The sequence below is a fragment of the Balaenoptera musculus genome, chromosome 8, assembly GCF_009873245.2.
Source record: "Balaenoptera musculus isolate JJ_BM4_2016_0621 chromosome 8, mBalMus1.pri.v3, whole genome shotgun sequence".
Taxonomy (NCBI): domain Eukaryota; kingdom Metazoa; phylum Chordata; class Mammalia; order Artiodactyla; family Balaenopteridae; genus Balaenoptera; species Balaenoptera musculus.
This window is the reverse complement of record NC_045792.1, coordinates 106,435,213-106,456,493: the sequence shown is the minus strand read 5'-3', so window position 1 is coordinate 106,456,493 and position 21,281 is coordinate 106,435,213. Positions and strand designations below refer to the sequence as shown.

Sequence of the window (21,281 nt, the reverse complement as noted above, 5' to 3'; positions counted from 1 at the left end):
TAAATCCAGGGACAAGTGTCCTTACAGGAGAGAGGCAGAGGGACATTTGAGACAGAGAAAAGAGGAGACAGAAGCCACGTGAGGACAAAGGCAGAGGCCGGAGAAAAGCGGGCACAGGCCCAGGGATGCCTGGAGCCCCCAAAGCTAGAAGAGGTAGGAAGGACCCTCCCTCAGACTCTCGGGAAGGAACCAGCCCTGCTCACATCTGGATCTGGGGCTTCTGGCCCCCAGACAGTGGGAGAACAGACTTGTGTGTGTAGGCCGCCCACTTTGTGGTCATTTGTTACGGGCGCCCCAGGACACTGATGCGGAGTCCCGGGCTGTTGCTTGGAAGCGGCATGGCCCCGGCAGGGATACCCGTGTCCTCGAGTAAGGGTGAGGACCCGGGGTCTCGGTAGAGCCTGGCACGGCAGAGGTGCCTGGAAATGGCCACTGGGGGCTGCAGCGACTTGTAGGCAAAGAGGACGGGAGGCCAAGGGCCACCCCTCGGAAAGGTCTCGCGTGACCTGGTAGGAGGCAGGCTGCCACTTAGCTGCATTCAGGCCCGGAGCAGCCCTGGACGGGGCTTTGGAAAAAGGCCCCTTCTTGTCGCAGCCTAAGTGCAGCAAAAGGTCGGGACTGGGGCCGACGGGACCAGCCCTCCAGACGTGCCCAGTGCCTGCATCCCAGCCCTGGTGGCCCGGCCCGCCCTGGGGCCCTGGGAGCCACCAGCAGCCCCTCCGTTCTCACGCATCCACTGCAGCTGAGTCTTGTCCCATTTCCTAGATGGGGAAACCAGGTCCAGTGCCGGTCCCCAGCACACAGCGGGAGCCTTTGGAAGGAATCTCCAACCCCCTTGATCTGTGGTATGTGCAGCCAGAAACCCTAGCCAGAAGTGAGCTGGGAGCATCTGTTTAAATGCCTCAAAACAGAAATACCTCTGGTCTCTGCTGACCTGCCAGAAAGGCAGGGCTGGAGGCCTAGGGAGCTGAGGACGCCGCTCTCGTCCGTCCTCCTCCCCATCCGCCTCCCTCTCTCCTCTTTCACTTAACAGACGTTTATCAGGCCAGGTACATGCCAGGGCCATGCTGGGCCCTGGGGATACGGTACTGACCAAGATCTCCACAGCCCCGCCATGGAGCTTATAGACGCTGGACAGAGGGAAATACAGAACCAATGGCAGAAACCATCATTTGATGACGATTATGGTAAGTTCTGTAAAGGAGGCAAGGGTCCCTTCTGAGCTTCATTTCCTCGGCTGTGAATGGGGACGGCACCCTCAGGGCTGCCATGGCCAGAGCCACAGGCCACAGGCGCACGCCCACACGAGCACACGCACACGCTCACACACGAGCACGCACACTCATGCACACACACACACACGTGCACGTTCACGGGTACGCACATGGCACATGCATGCACACAGCGCCTGACCCAGAGCTGGCACTCTGCTCCACGGTGACTACCATCAGTAATAAACGGTGCAGAATGCTCTGGAACGCTCGGCCCAAGTTGGACTTCTCACCATCTTCTGATTCCTAAAACGGCTGTTTCCTGTGCCCTGAGCTCGGGTTTGCTTCTCAGGTAACCCTTCAAAGAGGAGGCTGACACCCCCATATGGAACGAGACCCAGTCCCCAAGTTTGTAAACATGATCTCCCACTTTTAAAAATGGCATTGCTTATGACCGAAAGGAAGCTACTGATTGAGGAGAGAACTGAGCCACTGTCTGCTGGCAGGGAGGGGGTGGGGGAAGAGCTTCTGAGGGACTGGAGAGCTTTTGGGGTCATTCCCTAGGGAACGGTTGCCTTGGAAGATATATCCTGTGACATCAGGGAGACAACGTGACTCCCGTTTATCCAGGAGACACGCCCCTGGAAGGCCCAAAATAGCCCGACTTCTCTATACCCTACTTGGTGCTGTGCTGTGGCACCATGGGTCGGCCCCACGGCCTCCCGGGCCTCAGTTTCCTGCTCTGGAAAATGTGGTGATGACAGCGATCTTGATGAACCCACGGTGCTCTTGCTGTGCTTCAACAGGAACAAATCTGGGAACCTGGTTTGGGGCTGGAAATCCCTCCCGATGTACCAGCCACTGGCTCTACAATAAGCCACGAGTGGGTACCAGGCAGGTGGGTGGGGCTTTCTCCTCTATTTTTTTTTTTGCATTTTATTTATTTTTTATACAGCAGGTTCTTATTAGTTAACTATTTTACACATATTAGTGTATATATGTCTATTTTTTATTTTGAAAAATTCCAAACCTCCAGAGAAGTTTCCAGAACAGCATAAGAAACCCCCATACTCCTTTCCCCCGCATCACCAACATTTGCCATGTTTACATCCTTACTCTCTCCTACATATGTGTTTTTCTGACTCATTTGAAAGTTGTGGATATGACAGTTTTATTTCTAAATACTTCACAAGCAAGGACATTTTCTACAGAACCACGAGACAAGGAGAAACCCAGGAAATTTAACCACCACAGACTGTTAACCAGCAGACAGTCTGCATTTACATTTCTCCAAGGGTTCCGGTAATGTCCTTTATAGTGGTTTACTTTCTCTTGACATTTTTTTTTAAGATTTAAAAAATTTTTTTATTTATAAAACCTTTTATTTTCTATTGGAGTATAGTTGACTTGCAATGTTGTGTTAGCTTCAGGTGTACAGCAAAGTGATTTATTTATACATATACATATATCCATTCTTTTTCAGATTCTTTTCCCATGTAGCTTATTACAGAGTATTGAGTAGAGTTCCCTGTGCTATACAGTAGGTCCTTGACGATCATCTATTTGATCAATATATATAGTAGTGTGTATCTGTTAATCCCAAACTCCTAATTTATACCCCCCCTTTCCCCTTTGGTAACCATCAGTTTGTTTTCTAAATCTGTGAGTCTTTTGTAAATAAGTTCATTTGTATCTTTTTTTTTTTTTGGCTGTGCAGCGCAGCTTGCAGGATTTTAGTTCCCTGATCAGGGATTGAACCCAGGCCCTGGAAGTGAAAGCGCTGAGCCCTAACCCCTGGACCGCCAGGGAATTCCCTCATTTGTATCATTTTTTAGATTCTACATATAAGTGATATCATATGATATTTGTCTTTCTCTTTCTGACTTCACTTAGTATGATAAACTCTAGGTCCATCCATGTTGCTGCGAATGTCATTATTTCATGTTTCATGGCTGAGTAATATTCCATTGTGTATATATAATATATACCACATCTTTACCCATTCATCTGTCGATGGACACTTAGGTTGCTTCCATGTCCTGGCTATTGTAAATAGTGCTGCTATGAACATTGGGGTGCATGTATCTTTTCGAAGTATGGTTTTCTCTGAATATATGATTGGGCAGGTGTTTTTAATAAGGGACTTTCAGAGTGTAGGGGGGTTTCTTTTTCAAAAGACTTTATCACAAATCCAATGTTGCACTGGACTGTGGTGTGTGTGTGCGTGTGTGTGTGTTTTGGGACGGAAGGAATGTCGTTACAATAGAGTGTGTTCCTGTCCCCGCTCTGCTGCCCACAGGCTGGATGTCTTTGGGCCCATCCTTTCCCCTCCCTGGTTCTTATTTTGTTCATTTAGGGATGAGGGGCTTCTAGGAAATCGTCTTTGCAGGTCCTGTTCAGCCCCAGAATTCTGAGCCCATCCATTTCAAATGAGCTGGAACAGCGCGTTCAATGTCCATAGAAGCTTAGCCTCGGGGAACATCTACCTGTCCTTCCTGACGGTCTCTGCCCGGGCCAGGTGGGAGGAGACCGCCCCTGAGCCCTGCTCCCTGGGTGACCTAATCCGGTTCCTTTCCCGGAAGCTGCTCGCCATTCCCATACGCATCAGCAGGTCTTTACTGCCAGCCTGGCTTTGAGTCTCAGTCTCTCATCTGTCAAATGGGTCAACAGCTGGCTCTCAGTGCTGCTGCAGGAATTCTGTGTGATAACGGCCTTGACTGCAGAGCAGAGACGAGGTCTTACACGTGAGCTGAGGCAAAGGAACCGGATCTGATCGTGGGTGAAAGTCGCTGCCCCTCCTCCCCCAGTGCTGGTGGGTTTCTCTCTTTATCAACTTCACTCCAAGAGGAATTCCAGCATTCCGAGGGTCACGATGAAAATGACAGTGGGCATCTCAGAGTCCAGCAGTGCTCCCTGAAATGTAATTACGGTACAGGGGGCTATCCTGTTCCAGACTTCTGGAGAAGTTCTCATTTATGCTCCCTGGCTGGCCCAAAGCATCCTGCAACTGAAATGCCAACCACACCCGCGCGGGGCCTCCCTGCCTGCGTCTCTGGATGCCTCAAGTACCCCCCCAGCTGCGGGCGAGGAGCCCTGCCTCTGGGGAACCATAGGGCAGGCAGAGGCTCTGGCACATGAGGTCTGACCCATCAGAAGTGCTCAGAAAGGTTGGCAGATCAACAAAAAATCAATACGGTAATGAAAGCCAGGGAAGGGTGGAAGGAAGGATGGATGGAATGAACAAGGAAAGGATAGACAAACCGTCGAACCCAGTGAATTCGCGGCCACATCAACACCTCCTGGTTCCTTTAAATGATCCGTGCAATATCTCTTGACCACCCACTACGTGTCAGGATCTGCACGAGGCGCTGAGGGCTCGGCTGTCAACTGTGCAGACGCATCCCCCACCTCCGCGGAGATGTGTCCAGGAGGAGACAGATGACAGAGCAATAATGGCACCAAGAAATAACAGCCAGGTGTGACTGAACCAGGGCTGCTCTGAAGGGGGCGGAGGAACCTCTCTTGCTGTATTATAGGGAATCAACCCAGGGGCTCAGATGACCACTCTAGGAAAATACCCAGGCAGGTGATGGGGCTGAGAAATCGGAAGGCAGGGTCCTGGCCCCGGCTGAGCCTCTGAATTTGGGCAGGCCTCTCAACTTTCTGAGAGAGTCTGTTTTGGTTTTCCCTTCTTTCCTTCTTCTTCTTCTTCTTCTTTTTTTTTTTAATATAGTGCAATAATTAAGAGTTTTATGACTTGAATTCAGACAGAACTGTATTCAAACCCAAATTCTGCTTTTATTAGCTTTGTGCCTCTGGGCAGAGTACAGTTTCTGAGCCTCACTTTCCGCATCTTTAAAATGGGTGCTGGGACTTCCCTGGAGGTCCACTGGTTAAGACTCCGCACTTCCACTGCAGGGGGAGTAGGTATGATCCCTGGTCAGGGAACTAAGATCCCGCATGCCCCAAGGCACGGCCAAGTAAATAAATAAAAATAAAATAAAACAAAATGAGTGCTGTGTATTCACAAGCGCCAAGACATGGAAGTAACCTAAGTGTCAATTGACAGATAAATGGGTAAAGAAGATGTGGTACATATACACAATGGAATATTACTCAGCCATAAAAAGAATGAAATAATGCCATTTGCAGCAACATGGATGGACCTAGAGATTATCATACTAAGTGAAGTAAGTCAGAAAGAGAAAGACAAATATCATATGATATCACTTATATGCGGAATCTAAAAAAATGATACAAATGAACTTGTTAACAAAACAGAAACAGACTTACAGGCATAGAAAAGAAACTTATGGTTAGTTTGGGGAGGAGGTGGGAGATAGGGATAAATTAGGAGTTTGGGATTAACATATACACACTACTATATATAAAATAGATAAATCAATAAGGACCTACAGCATAGCACAGGGAACTCTATTCAGTACTCTGTAATAACCTATATGGGAAAAGAATCTGAAAAAGAATGGATATATGTATAACTGAATCACTTTGCTGTATACCTGAAACTAACACAACATTGTAAATCAACTACACTTCAATAAAAATATAATCGGTGCCGTGAAAATTAAATGTAAAAACATAAAGTGCCTAGCACACTTCTTGGCACGTACTAAGGGCTTAACAAGTGTCAGCCATCCCCATCCCCATCCCCATCCCCATGCCCATGCCCATGCCCATCCCCATCCTCATCCCCATCATCATCATCATGACCAGCACAGCGTCTGTTATATAACAGGCATACAGCAAACTGAGCCCACTTTGTGTATCAAGTTTGAAGAATAGTCAATTGGTGGAGGCTGGGTTGGCAATCACAGGTCTGGGGTCCCAGTACTTTCCAATTTCAATATTTTAATTTTATCTGAAGGACATCACTACCAGCACAGTTAATGTTTTCTCATCAAGCTACTTTTTGTTTTCTTTCACTGGGTCACATTTACGCCACTGCTGCATTCTTACATCGCTACACTGATGGGTCCAAATCTCTTCCGTTGGAACATATTTCTGTTTTGATGATGGAGGCAGTGGGAAAACAGAATTCATGGGCAGGAATCAATCCCAGGAAAAAGTTGCCAGTTCCCATCATCACAAATGACAAAAGTCAGGCACAACCACACCCAGGCCCCGCCCGATGGGGGTGGGGGAGGAGCTGGCCAACTGCGGGGGTGGGGGGGTCTCAGGCCCTGGGGGGGTCGGTGGGGTGGGTGTCTGAATCAACAGCAAGAGAGGCTGCCGGTCCCAGCTGCTGTGCCACCTGGGTGATGGCTGGTGGTGGCCGTGACTTAAACACCATGTCAGACTCGCCCGATGATGTGTGGAGGAAGCTATACCTCCCTCAGTGTAGACAGGACAGGGTAGTTCCCGAATTCCAGGAGAACGCCGCTCCAGCCTGCCCTGATCTAGTGGCCTCACGCTGATGGAACGCACATGGGAAGAGAGACCACGGGCCCAGTAACTCCCCTTCCGAGAGTGGGCAGATGTGAGATGTGCCTCCACAGATGTCCTCCCCTGGTTGATGTGGATGGGGAAACTGGAAACAAGATAAATATATAGCAACAGGGGACAGACTGCATACCCCATGGTACACCACTCAGATCTGCTGGCACCGAGAGAGGCCGCCTGCAGGATATTTAATGCCACGGGAAATGTTTACAGTAAGTGGGGCAACAGGAGGATACAATTCAAATACTTAAAAACATATATATGGGGCTTCCCTGGTGGCGCAGTGGTTGAGAATCTGCCTGCCAATGCAGGGGACACGGGTTCGAGCCCTGGTCTGGGAAGATCCCACATACCGCGGAGCAACTAGGCCCATGAGCCACAATTACTGAGCCTGCGCGTCTGAGCCTGTGCTTCACAACAAGAGAGGCCGCAATAGTGAGAGGCACGCGCATCGTGATGAAGAGTTGCCCCCGCTTGCCACAGCTAGAGAAAGCCCTCGCACAGAAACGAAGACCCAACACAGCCATAAAAAAAAAAAAACAAAAAAAAACAAAAAACATATATATGAACACACTTTCAAAAGTCTGAGGAAGAGATTCACCCAAATAGAAACAGCGACTCATAATGCAGTCATGATATTCCAGGTTTCAGAATTGTCCTTTGTGCTTTCCTGTATTTTCCAAATTTTCAACCAGGAACAAGGACGACTTTTGCACTGACAGTGTTCAAAAGCAACTTTACTGAGGCATAATTTACAATAAAATGCCGCCTAATTTCAAGGGCACCGTTCAAGGAGTTTGGACAAATGTCATTGCCTGTTATTCACAGCAATCAAGAAAAAGAACATTCCTATCATCCCAGAAAGCATCCTCTGGGCCTTTCCAGTAGACCCCCACCCCCTCTCCCGCCTTGGGCAACCACCGGCCAGGTTTTGTCACCGTAGGTTAGACTGGTCTTTTCTTTAATGTTACCATTACATTTTTTTTTGGATTTTTAAAATAATATTTTAATTTCAATTCTTTAGTACCGTTACATTTTAAAATAAATAATAGGGACTTCCCTGGTGGCACAATGGTTAAGAATCCACCTGCCAATTCAGGGGACACGGGTTCAATCCCTGGTCGGGGAAGATCTAAGCCCGTGCGCCACAACTACCGAGCCCGTGTGCCACAACTACCGAGCCCATGTGCCACAACTCCTGAAGCCTGCGCACCTAGAGCCCGTGCTCCGCAACAAGAGAAGCCACCACGATGATCAGCCCACGCACCGCAACGAAGAGCAGCCCCCGCTCACCGCAACTAGAGAAAGCCTGCGCGCATCAGCGAAGACCCAACACAGTCCCCCAAAATAATTAATTAATTAATTTAAAAATAAAAATAAAATAAAATAAATAATAAATGTAGTAAATATAGACCGTCTGTTATACACCTACATTTGCCAGGCAGTCTCTGTGTAAATATGGATCCCGTGTTTGATAGAGATATCTTTTATCTCTAATGTGAGTTAATTCTCACATGAACTCTTTTGGAGTTTAAAAACTTTCCTTTTTCTGTTTCACAAATAAGGAAACTGAGGCTCAGAGAAGACTTCCCTTTTCTAGGCTAGCAGGATGCCCTGTTTTTAGAATAATGATGTTAATAGGGGAAAAAAAGGGCTTTGGTGAAGCAGAACGCTTTGGGGGAAAGGATTCATGTTCTAGTAGATTCTAGCAAAAACATGAGGCTGAGGCTCAGGTGCCCCCCTCCCACCCCGGGTTCCAGTCTTGGCGAGGCCAAGAACTCTCTGTGTGGCTTGTCGTCCCCCTGCCCGCCACCCCCATCCAAGTCTTCACCATCCTTTCTGTCCCCAAAGTTCTTATTTTTTTCTGATGAAGATTTTTACCAACACCCAGAAGTTTCTGTAATTACAAAGTACTTCTCAACTAAGGGGCGGGGGCGGGGGATTTGGGATGGGCACAGAGAAGTGCTTGTGTATTTAAGAAGGCACTTTTGACATTGTAACGTAAATTTCTAACTGTAAAGTGAAAAGAAAAGGGATTACTTCCACAATGCAAAGCCTGGAAGTCAAGCTAAAGAGATTTTCTTAGCTGTTGGGATGTGGGTTTAGAAACAATGGAAACTGACCACGATCAGAACACCACCAACAAGCTCAGATGCAGGAGGGAGACCCCCGGAGAAGGGTTTAGGGCAGTTAAAAAAGATCCCAGCTAACATCAGATCCAGAACAAAGCCGCCACGCCAAGCCCTTCTGGCCATCTGGGCCTGAGACCCCTGGGGCCCTGCGTGGGTTGAGAGAGTGTGGGGATGATTGGACCTTGCTTGCATTGCCCGCTCCCCTCACCAGGGTGAGTCAGATGGCTCAGCCACCTGGACCAAATCAAATGCAGCCCGAACGCTGGAAATCAGCCCCACCCAGCACACTGGGGGTTGCAGGGGTCGGGGTCTGCCCTGAGCAGCTCGGGAGCTGGTTGGTCCTCACCTCCTGGGCCATCACCGCTCTCACCTGGAGAGCCCCACCGTTAGCGGCAGCGCCCCCTGCTGGCCAGCGCCGCCTCTCCTCGGCCCTTTTTGGCTTCCTGCCACCACATGGACCCAGGGTACCAGCAAACCAGCCCAGACTCTGGGCCCCACCGCCTGGGTGCAGACCCTGGCTGGCGGTCTGGCCGAGTCTGTAAGCCTCAGTTTCCTCACGTGTAGCACAGATTAACCACCGAAACTCGCAGACCATTGCTCTGACCATGAAATGTCACGTACACAGCAGCTCCTAAGGCGATGGCTGTCCGTCTCCATGAACTATGTCCCAGGCACTATCTGTCCACTCTCCCGTACGACCCAGGACAAGGCTGAAAGCAGGCAGGAGGAGGCAAGAGGCCCAGCAGGTTCATGACCTGCCCAGGGACCAGCGGGGTGTGATCTGTGCTGCAGAGGGTCTGACCCTGGGACCCGCGGCCCTGCTAGGAGGCCACACTGTCTCCCTGAAATGCAGCTTGGCCTAGATTTACAAGCCCGACGGCCTGGGTTCAAATTCCAGGTTCACCACTTACAGGCTGTGCAGCCCTGGGTCACTGTGACACTTTTCTGGGGCCCCCTCCCTGCTCAGTGGGGGAGGGCAGAATACCGTGGGGGGAGAGCACCCATCACACGCTTAGAACTGGGCCTGGGCGTAGGAAGCTGCCACTTTCCCAGCTTCCTGAGCTCCTGGATCACGGTGGCCTCTCTTTTCCCACCATGGCCTTAGGAGGGGCAGCGGAGGGGTGCGGGTGGAACCAGAGGCTGCCCCGTCCTCCCCCAGCCCAATTTGGGGCACGGCCCCCAGTGCAGCCTCTGTCATCCTCCTCAATGCCCTGCATTTATCCAGGATCTTTAAAACGAAAGCTGCAGGGGAGGGTAATTAAGTTTAATAGGAGCCGCTGTCGATTTAAAGCCACAGGGGGGAAGTAATTAGATTTAACAGAAGCCGCGGCTTTCTGAACCAAGACACTCAGCGTGGGGGTCCCCGGCCTATAAAGCTTTCGAGATGATGTCTTTTTGTAAAGACTTTCCTGGTGACATTTTCTGCACGCTCCGTCATTAACGCCAGTCACCGACTGGGGTATGAACATGGCCTTTGCTCATTGAAATTCATTAGGCCTGGCATTGCTTTCTCCCTTGTCTCCCCTGTTTGCCCTCCCGTCGCCCCTGAGCTCAGCCAGTGTGGCTTTTCCCCAAAACCAGCCTCCTGGGGCCCCTCACCCAGAGTTGGGGGCGGAGGGGTTGGAGGAACAATGAGAAAGAATCAGTGTTGAGCTAAAAGCCCCCTAGGAGGACCCCTCTTTTTCCCGCCGGGCATGCTCTGGACGCGGTCTCCTTTTTCCTTGCCTCATCAGAAAAGCCATCCAGTTCGCGGGAGTCACTGCACTGAGTGGCCCCAATTTCCCCAGCTGGTGCCTGTCCCCACCCCCGCAAACAGCGCACCCTGGCACTGCAGAAGCGCTCAGGGACCCAAGGACCGGACCTACGGCAAAGGGCCCCTCCGAAACAAAGGAGCCTCCCTGCGCCGTGCACCCTGGAAAGTCAGTTTCCCAATCGGCAGCTTGCGAGCCCACCCTGCCCCCCGAAAGGCGCCTTCACCACGACGGCCCTTCCAGGCTCCATCTCCGGGGACTGCCGGGCCGGGCGGAGGCGGGACGGCGACGGGGCGCAGAGCCAAGCCGGGCCGAAACCGGGGCTGAAGCGCCATCTAGCGCTCGCCCGCGCGACCCCATTGTTCCTCCGAGAGTGGAGGTCGCGCCCGGTCCCCAGTTGGGGGACAATTTACTGGGGATAAAGCGGGGTGGGGGTGGGGGGTTGTCAGTGCGGGCAGGGATCGCGAGAACAGAAAGCCGGAGAACGTGAGAGGGTCTGAGCTGCAGGGAAAATTCTAGTGGACGGCTTTAGCTCTGGAGCTTTGAGGGTTGGGACCGTGACGGGAGGGAGTGGATGTGGACGTTTCGGGGAGAGGACCCCAAAGCCGAGGCGAGGCTTTTCCGACCGGGATTAAAGGACGGAAAGCTCAGCGCCATTCCCCGCGCCCCCCGATCTTTGATCCCGGGATTCCTGGTCCGAGCCCCTGCTAGCGCCCCGCGACCGGCGCATTCCCCGGGGAGCCCGTGGCCTGGGGGCTGGGCTCCGTTGTCTCCTTGATTTCTTTGCAAAACCAACGTCGCCCAGCCGAGAGCGACCTGGCCGCAGGCCTCGCCCCCGCGCCGCGGGGAGGAGCTCCCCCCAAGTCTCCGGCGAAGCGGGGGCCTCCTCCTCCCCCAGATCTGGGCGGCCTGGGCGGGGTCACCCGGGCGGGGCCCAGGGAGAGGCTGAGTCGGGGGCGGGGTGTGAGTGGGTGTGTGTGGGGGGCGGAGGGTTGATGCAATCCCGATAAGAAATGCTCGGTGTCGCGGCTGAGACGCGCTATATAAGGTCGCCGGCCTCGAGTCGCCGCGCCGTCGGAGCTGGGGAGCCGAACGCCCAGGTTCCCAGAGCACACGGCTGCCTCCTGTCTCGAGGGCCGCGGCCACCTCGCCTCCGCACGCTCAGCTCCGCAGGCCCTCCCGGCTGCCGCCCAGCCTCCCGCACCCTCACTGCCCGATCTGCGCCCACAGCCCCGAGCCCGAGGGAGGTGCCATGAGGAGCGCTCCGAGCCGGTGCGCCGTGGCCCGCGCCCTGGTCCTGGCCGGCCTCTGGCTGGCTGCAGCCGGGCGCCCCCTAGCCTTCTCGGATGCCGGGCCGCACGTGCACTACGGCTGGGGCGAGTCCGTCCGCCTGCGGCACCTGTACACCGCGGGCCCCCAGGGCCTCTCCAGCTGCTTCCTGCGCATCCACTCAGACGGCGCCGTGGACTGCGCGCCGGTTCAGAGCGCGCACAGTGAGTGCCCGCCGGGTCCCCCACCCGTCACATCTCCCCTTCTTCCCTTTACCTCCTTCGGCTCCCGCGAGCTCCCCACTCCCGGCAACCCCAGGTCTTGGCACTTCGGCGCTCCACTCCCTCCCCGGACCCCCCGACAGCGGGAGGAGCTGGCGGAGGGGGGAATGGGCGCATGGACCTACCTTACCCACGCGTTACCCTCCCCTTCCCCCTTTCGGCTCCTGCGGACCCCACCACCACTCCCGGGAACCCCAGGTCTTGGCACCTCGGCATTCTACTCCCTTCCCGGGCCCCCAGACATCGAGAGGAACTGGGGGATGGGGGGACACGGGCCCGCGCACCCACCAACCATTTCCACGTGTTGTGGGCCCCGCGGGCTCCGGCTGCAGTTTTGTGCTGTCTTCCCGCCCAGGTTTGATGGAGATCAGGGCAGTCGCTCTGAGTACCGTGGCCATCAAGGGCGAGCGCAGCGTCCTGTACCTCTGCATGGGCGCCGACGGCAAAATGCAAGGGCTGGTAGGTGTCTCCACCCGGCAGGACGCGCTGGGGCGCGGGCCTGCGGGCGAGGGGGGCGCGCTGGATCGGAGACAGGGTTTCCTTGCTTCCTCCGCCGGGGTCCCCATGGAGCTCGGAGGGGAAGGCTGCAAGGGCCGGACTAAGCTAATGTCCGACTTTCTAATATGGAAGTTTATGGCTGGAGAATGCTTGAGACCCGCCTTTGCATTTCCACTTGAACCACAAGCGGGTCCAGTCGGACGAAGGAAACCCATTTCTCGGCTCTTTGACGTTAAACGGGGAAAACCCCCTCGGGCCTTTTCCTCTTCTGCCTGTGTGGTGCTCGGCCCCCCTCCCCCCTCTCCCTACGGTATTTTAAAAGAAGGGGGTGGGGAGGAAAGAAAGAAGGGTATATCCACAACTTGGGTTTTTTTTTTTTTTTAAGTCAACCTTCAAATAAGTCAGAAGAAAAACCGCATTTGGTATTGAAGAGTTTTTTTACAATGAAAAACTGATTTTTGCAGCCGCGTTAGGGTAATATTGCAGTGGCCGTGCTCGTCCTCCTGTCGGGCTCACCTGAACTGCAAAGGCTTTTTTGGGTGGCGGGGGGCAGGCTGGGAAGGCCCAGGTAACCATAGAGGTCTCAGGCCAGGAAGTGAGCAGATGCCGGGTCTCTGGTCGCCGGAACAAAGGCGGGGAGAGTTCAAAGGGAGCCCGCGCCCCGGGCGCGCAGAGGAGGCTGTGTGAGGTCCGGACCTGGCGCGGGGCCTCAATGCAGCCCCGCTGGGCCGGGGGCTGGGATGGAGGGGCAGGGGCCAGGGGGTAGGGAGGGGACCGCTCCTCAAGGGATGCCCCACCATCCGGAAAAGATGGATGCAGATGCCCGCCTTTCTGCAGCGCAAATCTTTTTTGTGTCCCCAAATTTTGTGGTTCTGGTGCCCGTTTATTGTTTATCCATAGATAAATGAACCTGCCTCTTGCAGGCTTTATGGCAGTCCTGCGTGAAAGGACAAGAATGGAGGCAAAGAAAGCTGATACCCAAAGCCACTCCAAAACCGCAGTTGCCACTTTTGTGACGTTTACTTATGGGGGTGGGGTGAGGGCGCCAGTGGAGGGAGCGCCGGCAGGGGCGGATGGGTCTAACCCACCATTCTAGTCCAAACTGGGGGGTGAGGGTCTCCTCACCTAAAATCCTGTTTTGCCTCTAGATCCCGTGGTCACGATTTAGCAAAACTTGAGGATTTTTTTTTTTTTAAACAAATTCCACATTCTTCTAGAAACTCGAAATCATTTCATTTCCTCTATGGCAAATGAGATGCTAATTTCTCCCAAAGAACCAGCAGAGTGAAGTAGCTGCTCCATTTGGTTTTAATTCCCTTGTTTACCAATTTGCATTTCCCCGGCGGTCTGGTGGCCTCATTCCCGCACGGGTTGCTTCATTAGATGCAGGCCTTATCAGGGCCTTATCTAAGCACAGCGCTCACCCACCTGCAGTTCAGCGACCTTTGTAGGCTTGGGCAGAAGTGAGACTGGGTGCCTCCCAGCGTAGTTTATGGCCCAGCCCTCCTGGCTCCCCGCCTTTGGCTGTCCTCTGTGTCCCCAAGACGTAATGACCCTCTCCAGTTTGGGACACGACTTGCTCGTTCTCTGTGTTCTGGAACCAGGGACTGCTTTCCGTCCTTCTGGCCACCCACGGGGTGGCGGCTTCTTCCTGGCCTGGGGGGAGGGGGCTGCCTTTATCTCCCCGATCCTGGCAGGCTGCCTGGAGGGCCCCAGCTACTGAATAAAGGAGCCAGAGGGGTTGAGGTTTCTCTTACCAGGGCACCAGACAAAAAGGCTCAGAACCACAGTCATTTGGGCCTAAATGGGGAATAGGTTCTTTCATCTGGGGCCCGGATTGGATTACTCCTGATTCTTAATTAAAAGACTGATCCAAAAAGGATAACCTAGCTTAGCAATGTCTCCCAAAGTGCCAGTGGAATACAAGGGACTTTTTCATGGCAATAATTATATAGTCAATGTAAGGGGAAGGGAAACGTGTGCCTATCGTGGCTGTGATTTTATGGATATTGCTCGGAAGAAGACTAAGTTTAAAAAGTGACATGATTTAGTGAAAAATATAAAGGATTTATGTAAGGTATATATAGATATTGAGAATATACATAAAACACATGAAGTATGTGTGTATAGTTGAAGGTTACAAAGTATAAAGGTATATAAGGTACATATATATGTATAATATAGGTTTAGTATATAGGTTTAATGTTATATTTAACATTTATTTAATATGATATAATTTATTAAATATTAACCTATTAATACAATGTGATATATGTTTAATGAGTATATTAATATAACAAAAAGCTTTCTACTTCATATATGTGTATATAACATTATACTAAATATATATAAGTACCTATATATATATATAAAGTATATGTTTAGTATATATGTTTAATGTTATATTTAACACGCATTTAATGTTATATAATTATATTTATATACTAATACAAAGTAATATGGTTAATGAGTGTATTAATATAACACATGCTGTATACTTTATATAAGTATATATACAACATTATACTAAATACATATAAGCATAAATATATAAATATGTGCTTTATACACCTTCATAGTTTATACCTTTATATAACCTTTAACTCTCTACACACACACACACACACACACACACACACACACACACGGCTAATGGTGTGGACCCAAGGGGCGGTATGTAGCACGCATGCTCACCTGGCTCTGGTCTCTCTACTACCTCTGCCGGTGTCACACCCTGGTGGGCACCCACTTACGCTCACAAGCTGCCTCTTTGCTCTGCAGAGCCATTACTCGGCCGAGGATTGTGCTTTTGAGGAGGAAATCCGTCCGGACGGCTACAACGTGTACTGGTCCAAGAAACACCATCTCCCGGTCTCCCTGAGCAGCGCCAGGCAGAGGCAGCTGTTCAAAAGCAGGGGCTTTCTGCCGCTGTCTCACTTCCTCCCCATGCTGTCCACCATCCCAACAGAGCCCGATGAAATCCAGGACCACTTGAAGCCCGATTTGTTTGCTTTGCCCCTGAAAACAGATAGCATGGACCCGTTTGGGCTCGCCACCAATCTGGGAGTGGTGAAGAGTCCCAGCTTCTATAAGTAACTAGAGGCTCTGTCCTCCCCCCACCCCCCGCCCCTGGAGACCAGGACCCCAGGCCTGTGGTGCTTGCGGACTGGGTTTTCTACAAGTATGATCCTGAGTCCAGGTTCTATTTAGCTTTAGGAAGAAACATTTAGAACTTGTACATAGACAAAGTTTTGCATTGGCTGTGCCAGTTTCTAGCGGATAGACTTGTATGATCATAAAATTGTAAGCCTTCCATCCTACCCGTCCAGCTGCTACCTACCCCAGCCCCCCAACCCTGCTGGACAAGTCGCTGTGCTGCCCTGGTTCTGCTTGAATACCTCCACTGGTGGGGAGCTCACTACCTTTGGCAAAGATCTTATGCCAAGCTGACATTCTCTGCAGTTCTCTCCCATCCTTTCTAGCAGGGGCAGCCAGAGGAAAAGCAGTCATTTTAAATTCATGTACAGGTGATCACCTTGGTGAAACCTCAGGTAAATTTGACTCTGCTGCATGTGGAAATTGTTCCAGATCTCAACTCCAAGGAGGCCCACTGGCCCTCCCCAAGCCCCTCCGGCAGAGAAGTAACTGGGTGCAGGCACTGCCCACCAGGCTTCAGGAGCAGGGAGAGCGCAGAGGCCCCCTCCAGCCTGGGTGTAAATCTTGAGAACTCCCTGCTATGGCTGGTTCTGGGATGGGTAATCTCCACGGGACCCCTTCGCAACCTGCCCAGGGCAGATAAGGCAGTCTACCCACCTCCTTCCCTACCCCCTAAAGTGCCGGTCCCAGCAGCCCGTCCCTGTCACAGCCGCTGGGGTTTCCAGGGAATGGGATCTCTGGTTGTGTGGATTTCACTTGAGGCCCCCTAGAGATGGAACCCCACTGCCCCCCCCCACCACCCCGCTCCTTGCTCTCACCTCACTTTGGGGACTGACTCCCTCCTTACACGCTGGGATGTTGTCCTGAAAAGGGCAAAACGCTGTCTTCCGGCAGCTGCTTCCCTTTTTCCAGCCCGTGGCCCCTGGTGTGGGGTCATTCTGTGAATCGGGGCTCAGCAGCCTCCCGCCTTAGGTAAACCCAAACATTTCATCCCAAAGCCAGAAAAAGGAAGATATGAAAGCCCTCCATCTCTCTAGTAACTTGTAAAAGCCGCATGGAGATCAGGTCCTTTCCCCAGCACTTGGTTTCCACTGTGATATTTATGAGTAATTTATTGTGTTTGATATGTACATCTCTTTATTTTCTTACTTTATTTATACCCCCAAATGGTATTTATGTATGTACACGAGGGTTTTTTTCTACATTAAAGCAGACTTTGTATCAAAAATTGTTTGGAGTATTTGTGGAACTGGGATATTTGGGAGGAAGCCGGGGGAGGGGAGGAAGCACTTGCTGTGTGTTTGCCGTGTCTGGGACGCTGATATTTGGGGGCACGTGTTCTGGAATGTTCTAGGATGAGAAGTGGCATCCCCATCCTCTACTCAACAACACATCAGTAACCTCCCCTACCCCCCATCGTGACAACCAGAAATGTCCAAAAGTTGCTGCGTGTCCTTGGGCGACAAAATCACCCCCTGATTGGGAACCACTGGCCTACACATACAGGGTTTCTTTTGTCCAGTTACAAAGCAGGTGGTGATGTCTATTCACGGCCCAGCAATAACCCAGGCTGTTTTCTGTGACCCTCATGGTGTCTCTGTCATGTGGCTTTGTGGTCTCAGCGTGGCTGTGCGCCTTCAGCTGAAACTTTTTCTGTTCTCCAGCCGGGGACAAGGACTCATTGCTGCCTTGGCCTCTCATCTGCAAAGCCAAAGCTTTCTTAGAAATTTCCAGCAGATTCCACTTACATCCCAGGGCCACCCCCAGCTACAGGGCAGGCTGGGAAAGCAGGTGTTAGGTGGGGCACACTGCCATTCTGATCAAACGGGGCGGGGGGGTGGTGTCTGTTAGCAAGGAAGAAGGGGGATGGGGGACGGTCTCCATGGGGCGACTAATTCAGGACCTACCTCCTAAATGCAAGTATAGATACATGGATTCAGCTGCTGAAATGTGCATTAAAAGTCAAGACTGACGGGCTGCCAGGGGTTAGGAGTGGTGTGAATGTAAAGGTGGTGCTGAGACAGCTTTTTATCTCCCTATCTTCCTGATGGTGGCATCAAATCTACACTCATGATAAAATGCCAGAACCACACTCACCTTTGACTGACCTCAATTCCCTGCTTTTGATGTAGCACCAAGGTTACTTAAGATGCAACCGTTGGGGGAGGCTGGGCAATGGGGACACAGGACCTCTTTGTAACGACTTTGCAGCTTACGGTGAATCTATAATTATTTCAAAATAAAAAATAAAGCCCCCTCACCAACTGCCAAAGCAAAAACAACCTGTTCTCTGACAACATAAAAACCACAAATGTTTGCTCCTCAAGCTGCCCAGGTCACAAATGCAGCGTGGATAAGTTTGAAGGCGGGGCAACAGACTGCTGGGGGACAGACACTGGCTGTTCGTTCTTAGCTGAGCCTCAACGTCCTCATCTGTAAAATGGGCCGAGGGTGGGATGAGAATGGAGCTGCAGCACACTGCTTGGAGTGGGCAAGTGTCTGCTTCACTCGCTCAGCAGGGGATTACTGGGTGCTTAGGTGGGGCCCTTAGGATGATTGAGATCACTGTTAAAGTCTATGAAAACCATTTCACCGGGCACCTCCCACCCCACCAGCAAGGGGGCCCCACCCTCTAAACCACCTTTCACACAGATGACACGCCCAAGTCACTCAGAATTGACCCATGCCATTTGCACATCAAGAGGCCCCCTCACTGTTTAACGCCCCAGCCATCGTGGGCAGGCAGAACTGCATGATGCTTGCTGACACAGCATCCTCTAGCCCTGTTTTACAGATGAGGGAGTGCAGGACCAGAGAGGGCAAGGCACTCATCCAAAGTTGCACAGCCCAGAGGCAGTCTGGTGGAAGGGCTATGGGGTCAGGCCAACCCGGCAAGGAATCCTCAGGCCATTAACCTGCTGCGTGACCTGTAGCCTCTCTGAGTCTGCACCCTGGTGCGGACGGTGAGATGAACAATGTCTGCCTTGCAGAACTGTTGGGGAAATCCAATAGAATTTTGTCTGCAAGACCCTGTTACATGGTGGGCTGCCAGTGACAGCAGCCCTCACCAGGGCTAGAACTCTCCACCCTGAACCATTATTTCCACTGGTTCTCAGATTTGGCTGTGGATCAGAAATATCATCTGCCATATCAGTAAACAAAGGATATTGCCACCATCAAGCCCTCAGACACTGCAGCCGCCAACACCCCCCCCCCCCCCCCGCCGCCAGACTGTGCACCCTAAGGGGATTCAGGATGGAGAAAAGCGGGATGCTGGCCCTAGATAGCTAAGGTGCATACCAAAGGAATGATTTCAATCAGCCCAGACTCTTCCATCTCCCCGTACAGAGAAATGTTGCACTAAATTCATTAACTTGAGTTGTCTGGTTTTTCTTTAAGTAACAGTAATATTTTGATGTCCAAGGCTTTGATGTGACTACCTGGCTTTTGTTTTTTTGGGGGGGCGGTTTGTTTTATTTTGGGGGGTGGGTGTTTGGAGCAGTCCCTCAAAGCTCTCTGAGAGGCTCAAGTCCTCAGAAAGGCCGTGGAATAAAACATAATTCTCAACTTTAAGGTAGTGCATTTTTTCAGTTGACAGGATGCACATTGGAGTCCCCTGGGGTATAACTAGACCCCAGCCCTGGAGATCCTCGTTGAATTGGAATGAGTGTGGCCTGGACATAGGGATTTTTTTTTTTAATTGAAGTATAGTTGATTTACAATGTTGTGTTCATTTCTGCTGTACAGCAAAGTGGAATTTTTTAAATATTCTTTTCCATTATGGTTTACCATAGGATACTGAACATAGTTCCCTGTGCTATACAGTAGGACCTTGTTGTTTATCCATCCTGTATATACTAGCTTACATCTGCTAACCCCAAACTCCCACCCCACCCCTCCCCCAAGCCCCTCCTCCTTGGCAACCACCAGTCTGTTCTCATGGACAGAGGGATTTTTTAAAGCTCCCGTGTGGTTCTCCTCTGCAGCCCAGGTTGAGGACCGCAGGGAAACAGGGAAAATGAAAAGCCTCCCTCCCTGGAACCTCCTCCCTACAGCACAGCTGGCAATGAGTTAATGCACAACCTTGTAAACTAATTCACACTAGAGTGTTGATGGTTGATATGCTTTCCCTCCAGGTCACATTTTCACTTGACCTGGTGGCCAAAGAGTCATGATGACTGTCTCTATGGATGATGTGGGCACTCGGGCAGGAGATAGGGAAGAATATTTTTTTGGGTCTGTCTCTTAGCATGCACCCGCCTGCCCTACCTCCTAGGAAGGTAGCCTTGCCCTCTTGCTGTCTTTCCCTTCCTGCCTTAGATACTGTTGTCAAATTTAGCAAATAAAATTCAGCATGCCCAGTTAAATTTGAATCTCAGATAAGCAACGCTTTGGGTTTTTTAGTATAAGTATGTCCTGTGCAATATTTGAGACATACTAAAAAACTATTCATTGTTCATCTGAAATTCACATGTGACTGGTGTCCTGTATTTTATCTGGCAGCCCTTGCTTTAGCTCCACACCATTGACATGGGGTCAAATAAGGAGGGAGGACCAGGGGCAGAAAATGGCTCATTTGGACGAGCCTGTCCAGTGGTCAGAGCCCAGAAGCAGAATTCGAAAGACCCCAGGGGCAGGGAAGCCTTGAGAGAATCCCATTCTTTCTTTGGGTTGGTTCCTGTCTGTAAAGTGAGAATCGTTGCACCCCCTCAAGGCCTGTGGCACGCTGGGTCTGGGCCCAGACACAGCATCAGGTGTCAGCATCTCTGTGCGTCTCTGTCTGTTTCCAGGCACTTTCCTGTTCGTGATGACAAGACGGTCCCCAGCAGCTTTGGCTTCTCTTCCGTCCTCCTGCAGCCTCGGCAGGGGTGACACACAGTTCTCTCCTACCAACAGCTCCAGCAGGAGTCCCAGAATCAGGTCTGGCGGACCCTTATCCTGTCCCATCTTCATACCGCACCAGGTGTCCACAGCTGGGGCCAGGATGCTCTGACTCGTCAGCTCCATGTCACTTCCTCCAGCACCTGGAAGAGTCAGCCCCGCGAAGCTCTGGGATGGAGGGGGGTTGGTTCCCTAGAGGAAAACCCAGGGGGAGAAGAATTCCCTCTAAATGCCTATATTCACCATTTAGGGATAGATTGGGTGAGCTTCCCTCTCCTGGATCAGGACATGCCACCCAGAAAGGATCCAAAAGACCGGGAGGTCTAAGGGGTGGGTGAGCATAGGGCCACCCAGGATGCAGAAACTGCTCACCCAGTTAGTTACAGAGGACAGGCCAAGCTACCTGCGCTATCAGCCTGCCCTCCCCCACTATCGAGGCACCAGAAAGGAGGCTCAACTTAGGGAATGGGGAGGGGAGGTGTATCTTTTGCAACTGGGGGGAGAGACAAAGACAGAGAAAGGTGGAGAGACACGAGAAGGGGAGGGAGAGGTGGGGGAGGGGAGAGAGAGAGGGGAGGGAGAGGTGGGGGAGGGGAGAGAGAGAGGGGAGGGAGAGGTGGGGGAGGGGAGAGAGAGAGGGAA

The 21,281-nt window shown here is 51.7% G+C and overlaps 1 protein-coding gene across 1 annotated transcript; it reads left to right on the top strand.

Moving 5' to 3' along the window:
* Positions 1–1,114: 1,114 nt before the first annotated feature.
* Positions 1,115–15,698, top strand: FGF19 (fibroblast growth factor 19). The gene is made up of 5 exons (XM_036861384.1): positions 1,115–1,187; positions 10,771–10,933; positions 11,785–12,047; positions 12,460–12,563; positions 15,384–15,698. Exons 1-5 carry the CDS (start codon positions 1,115–1,117, stop codon positions 15,696–15,698), a joined length of 918 nt encoding a protein of 305 aa, XP_036717279.1.
* Positions 15,699–21,281: the final 5,583 nt, after the last annotated feature.

What these genes read in the sequence shown, in the direction of transcription:
- FGF19 (XM_036861384.1), top strand. Translation starts at nt 1,115, where the DNA reads ATGGAGCTTATAGACGCTGGACAGAGGGAAATACAGAACCAATGGCAG. An exon ending in TTGTTCCTCCGAGAGTGGAG is followed by an intron (nt 10,934 to 11,784) that starts GTCGCGCCCGGT and finishes CTGCGCCCACAG; the next exon opens with CCCCGAGCCCGAGGGAGGTG. An exon ending in ACGGCAAAATGCAAGGGCTG is followed by an intron (nt 12,564 to 15,383) that starts GTAGGTGTCTCC and finishes TTTGCTCTGCAG; the next exon opens with AGCCATTACTCGGCCGAGGA.